Source organism: Cupressus sempervirens, chromosome 4 (assembly GCF_028749045.1).
Source record: "Cupressus sempervirens isolate cs-2001-9-10 chromosome 4, ASM2874904v1, whole genome shotgun sequence".
Lineage (NCBI taxonomy): Eukaryota > Viridiplantae > Streptophyta > Pinopsida > Cupressales > Cupressaceae > Cupressus > Cupressus sempervirens.
The window spans coordinates 94,494,130-94,499,596 of record NC_143121.1 but is presented as its reverse complement, the minus strand read 5'-3'; the positions used below and the strand labels follow the sequence as shown (position 1 = coordinate 94,499,596).

At 36.3% G+C, this 5,467-nt stretch overlaps 1 protein-coding gene across 1 annotated transcript; it reads left to right on the top strand.

Moving 5' to 3' along the window:
- Positions 1 to 331: 331 nt before the first annotated feature.
- LOC149560102 (cytochrome P450 750A1-like) lies at positions 332 to 2,477 on the top strand. Its single transcript, XM_089824504.1, has 2 exons — positions 332 to 1,298; positions 1,434 to 2,477. Exons 1-2 carry the CDS (start codon positions 360 to 362, stop codon positions 2,055 to 2,057), a joined length of 1,563 nt encoding a protein of 520 aa, XP_089680630.1. The 5' UTR covers positions 332 to 359; the 3' UTR covers positions 2,058 to 2,477.
- Positions 2,478 to 5,467: the final 2,990 nt, after the last annotated feature.

Here is a 5,467-nt window from a genome sequence, read left to right as displayed (position 1 = left end):
ACAACGATATAACATTAATATGGTTGTTAAGCTTAATATCTCGTTGGCCCTAATAATTTTTAAAAGCTTTACAAAATCTACGTTATCATTGAATGTTGCAATATCCCTCCAAGGCTTTTTTTTCTCAAATGTTCTGGAGCAGTATCTTCCCATTATTTGTCGTTATTACTAAGTACATATTGTCCTAATTGTTTGAGTATCTAGACAGAAGTACAATCTTTCTTCCTAGCTAAGTTATTCCATATTGTCCTAATTGTTTGACAAAGTTCAGACAGAAGTTCCACTGGATCTCTCTCTCTATATATAGGTAGACCAGAAGAGCATTTGAAGCAAAGTGAGTGTGTGTTATAGTTTTCTCAATGGCTTCCTTTGAGTTTCTTTGGTTGAGGGCAGAACAACTTTCTGGCCAAACTACTGCTCTAGGGTTAGCTTTTCTAGTGCTCGTGTGGGTATTAATAAAGCAGTTCAAGAGGGATCCTAAGTTGCCTCCTGGACCAAAGCCATTGCCCATCATAGGAAACATCCATCAGCTTGGGAAGCTTCCACACCGTAGTTTTTATGAGCTATCTAAAATATATGGGCCTGTGATGTACTTGAAATTAGGGTTTCTACCATGCGTGGTGGTCTCCAATTCTGAGATGGCCAAGGAGATTCTTAGAACCCATGATTTACAATTTGCCAACAGACCCGCTACCGCTGCTGGAAAACACATTGCTTACAACAACAAGAACATAGGCTTGGCTTCTTATGGTCCCTATTGGAGACTCATGAGGAAGTTGTGTGTCCATGAGTTGCTCAGTGCAAAGAGATTTGAGTCATTTAGGCCCGTAAGACAAGAGGAGGTTTCTCTGGCTATGAAATCTATGTGGGAGAGGAGCAAAGAGGGGACTGTCAGAGTAAACATTAGCACCTCTTTGTTGGATATCACCTCGGCCATAATTTGGAGGATGCTGACTGGGACTAGATTCGATGTTGATGATGTGACTGGGAGAGGGGGTGAGCTTAAGCTTATGGTCAGGGAGATTATCGGCACTCTTTCTGCTGTTAACATTGGTGACTTCTTCCCTTCAATAGATTGGATGGACTTGCAAGGCCTCAAGAAAAGGATGGTGAATGCCCACAACTTCTTTGACAAGATTGTTGGGAGAATTATTGATGACCATATTGAGCAGAACAAAATGGCTCTGGAGGAGAAGAAGGAAAGCGCTAAGGACGTTTTGGATGTGCTTCTTGATGTGAAGGACTCAAAGAGTCTGGACATCGATTTCGATAATGACAATATCAAAGCAGTGCTCTTTGTATGTCACTTTTATTTCATTTCATGACTGTGTTATAGCAAACGATTTAAACATCACACATTAAGACTTGATTTCTAAACTTAAATGTACTTTCTTCAATGTATTTGTTTATCTAACAATATATTTGAAGTACAGGACCTATTCATCGGTGGGATGGAGACAACAGCAACTAGCATGGAATGGGCAATTACTGCACTGCTCAGGCATCCCCATTGTGCCAAGAAACTTCAGGCAGAAATTGATTCTATAGTAGGAAAAGATCGCATGGTGAGTGAATCTGATCTACCCAACATGCACTACCTTCAATGTGTGATGAAGGAGTCCTTACGACTACACATGCCGGGACCATTGTTGCTCCCACATCAAAATAGTGAAGCTGTGAGTATAGGACCAGAGGGCTATCTCATACCTGCAAAAACAAAGGTCTTTGTGAATGCGTGGGCCATTTCAAGAGACCCAAATGTGTGGAAAGATCCTCATGATTTCAAGCCCGAAAGGTTCGAGGGCAACAAGAATTTTGACTACCAAGGACAGGAGTTTGATATGATCCCTTTTGGGATTGGGAGGAGAGGATGCCCGGGTATACACATGGCCATTGGACAGTTTTCCTTTGTTTTGGCTACTTTCTGGCACTGCTTTGACTGGCGACTTGAAGGCGATCCTGCTGATTTGGACATGGAAGAAGAGTTTGGAGCCACTGTCTCAAGGAAAAACCATCTCTATGCAATACCTTCACTGAGATTGTCTACAAGTCTTTAAGCTAGAATATTATATATAGTTTAATAAGGGCCATGTTTGGTAAGGTAAAAACCATCTCTACTATGCAATACCTTCCGTGAGATTGTCTAAAGCCTTTAAGCTAGAATGTTATATATAGTTTGGTAAGGGTCATTTTAAGTAGAAATCTGGTATTGTACCTTGGTATAGTATTAGTGTTTTCTAAATAAATATAATATTAGGACATGACATCTCGATGTGTTCAGGTCAACTTAGTTGTTCTTTTAAGAGTCACTTGATGCTTATCTCTTGGGTGTAATAGAAGTTTTAAAATTGAAGTCTAGCTGAAGCTATTGTTGTCTTCAATCAATTTAGTCTACATATTGATTGGAAATTTGAAGTAAAATCCATCTGTATGTAATGAAACATGGTCTAATATTTGAAATAATTTTACAATTAAAATGTTTTGGGTAAGAAACTTGAATATTCTAATTTTTTAGTTAATATTTTTCTCCCTTATTAAATAATAATAATGTTATTATTTTTTATTTTTTATTTAATTTTTTATAAGGAAGTTTTGGGAATGTTGGGAGTATTGCACTCACTAAGATTTGATTCCTAGTGATCGATAGATGCATATTTTACATGCAAATGGGTTAAAAGACATGTAATGCACAACTTAAGTGATCAATTAAGCACATACTTAATTGATTTTTGAAGAAATCTCACTTAATTGGGACAATAATATTATTTAAGTAAATGTCTTTCTATCTTCTTCTAAGTTTTCATTTCACACACATTATCTTGTTTTCAAAGCTACTTTTTAAATAGTTTCTGTCCATTCCTTTGAATTATTTATTAGTTCTTGCCCATGGGACCTATACTTACACATGCTATTTATTCTTTTTAACTGCCCAATGACCATTGAGTATTTTTCCTAACTGAAAAAGACATTATTACTTGTCTATTCCTTTGAATTATTCTTTATAACTATCCAATCACCATTGAATATTTTTTCCAATGAAAAATATTACTTGTCTATTCCTTTGAATTATTCTTTTTAACTCTCCAATCCCCATTGAAATATTTTTTCCTAACTCTGAAACTTTGCATAGTTCTCAAATTTATATATATATATCTGATTTAATAAAAAACATTTATCTGCTAGTCAGCAAAAGTGAGGGAACGGTTCGAAATGTTCTTGAGGCTGCAGATGGGTAATCTAAAAATAGATGCTAAAGTAGAAGCCACTATTAAACTCCAACCATGCAATGTGCAGCACCTATTCCTTGTAATACTCACACAGTGCAAAGGAAACAGCCAAGGTAGCAGTAATAACTGAATCGCGATGCTATCGCCCGTTGCCATATCTCCCTCAGCGGAAACAAAACAGACATTGTTGTATCAAAAATTAAAGCAATGCTTACTTTACTTCAAATCTACCTTCCATAGAAATGAAAAACATGAACATGGTAACTGCGGAAGCCATGCTTGCAAAGCCAAATTGTAAATCAAGCTAACTATAGCTCACAGTGCTTACAGAACGTTGAATGTGAATGAAATTTGTACATAATAAGCTTTGTATTTTATTAGCCTGATTTAGCCTGATAACATCTCTCATATGTAAGAAGCCATTTTTGTCTTTTCAGAGTTGAGGAATTTATGGATTGCCCAAGTAGCCTTCAATAGAAGTCATGATGAAGGCTCTTATATTAACTAAAATATTCCAAACAAGAGACCAAATCTTTATCATTTTGTTATTTCCTCTGAATTTTTTTTGTCACAATCTGGGCGAAATTGGTGTTTCTATCATTAACCTTCAAGCACTTAAGCTATGGTGTCCGAAGATCTAACCATTCATAAAATAATCAGAACATCCAAAAGGCCCGCAGCATCCTTAGAACAGAGTGTAATTTTGGAAAATATTGCCAAACGAATTCTTGTTCAAGTTCTACAATCAACACAAGGTCTAAACTTTTAATTTCAACCACAAAACAGAGCATCTTCATATATTTTTAGATTCAGGGTGTTGTCCACCTTTGATGACCTATTCAATTGCGCACCTCTTCTATTGCTTACTCCATCAGGGTTTCTTACATAATTTATTGCCACATAACCAATCTGGACACACTCAAAATACTTAAAATGCAGACATCTGTAAACTAAATGTTGTATCCTTACCCTGTGTGCTTGGGCAGCTGGCTGAAGTCCAAGTATACACGTCCTAGCGAAAGGAGTCAGGGACGCAATTTTCAAAGAGCGTTTGAAGGCTGCAAATACAAACCCCAAATAATTACCAATAATTATCTGAAAACCTTCTCTATTCTCAATTCCACAGGGAGCTTCAGCATTTGTATCCAGAATGGCGCAACCCTGATATTACTATTTGATGTAGAGTCAAAAATAAGGGCACCAGGGATCAAAGAGTCTATAAAGTGCTTGAAGTTGACTTTTGGTAAAGTTGAATAGTTCACAAAGAGTCCACCAAGGATCAAGCACACTCCTAATCTATTCGATGTAGAGTCAAAATAAGGGCACCAGGGATCAAAGAGCCTACAAAGAGCTTGATGTTGACTTTCAGTGAAGTTGAATGGTTCACAAAGAGTTCACCAAAGATCAAGTCTTCCCGAGTGCAAGGCTCCCACATCATAATGGATGAGGCTGGGATCTCGGGCTTGGATGGCCCTAAGTCCTTGGCTCTAAGCCGGAGAAATAATAATAAGGGAACCAATCACTAGCTTAACAAAATCCATGGGACCTCCCACTTTAAATTAATCCTAAAAAAATCTTTAGAATACCAACTAAATTTTTTTAGAAAGCTCCTTCCATAGAACGGCACCCTCACTTGACTTTATCAAGTACTTTTCCCACCTCTACAAAAAATTCATATATTTGGACAGGAACTTAGAAACATTACATCTCTTATTTAACAAATGTCACCATTACCAATCTAGAACGTGGCAATCAAACATTTATTTTGTACTTTCAGCTTTCCGCGATGAAAACCTAATTATTTTTAAATTCAAAGATAAATGTATGAAAGAGTTGGTGATCATGTCGACCAAAAGTTTCTCCCCATTCCATGTGCCTAGATTTCTGTCAGGGCAAAGCAAGTCCAGCATAGTTAGCTCGGAAAAATTAATATGGCATTAAATGACAATAAAAAAATTATTTAATGCGTGGACATGACTAGTTTTGTATTTTGAACTTAAATGCAGTAGTCAAACATACCTGTGTATTAATTTTTGTATTCTCATTTTTCCAATATATTTTTTTTTTTGGATATAAGTTTAGTATGGGTATGTATGAATGGGGATATGTGTATATAACATTATTCAAAAATCATATAAAATTAGTACTTTACATCTTTGAAAGGTGCAAATGTTAGATTAATAGTGTTATATATTACATGATGTCTTTGTATTTCTATTGCTGCACTTTCTTTTATATAG

What these genes read in the sequence shown, in the direction of transcription:
- LOC149560102 (XM_089824504.1), top strand. Translation starts at nt 360, where the DNA reads ATGGCTTCCTTTGAGTTTCTTTGGTTGAGGGCAGAACAACTTTCTGGC. An exon ending in ATATCAAAGCAGTGCTCTTT is followed by an intron (nt 1,299 to 1,433) that starts GTATGTCACTTT and finishes TTTGAAGTACAG; the next exon opens with GACCTATTCATCGGTGGGAT.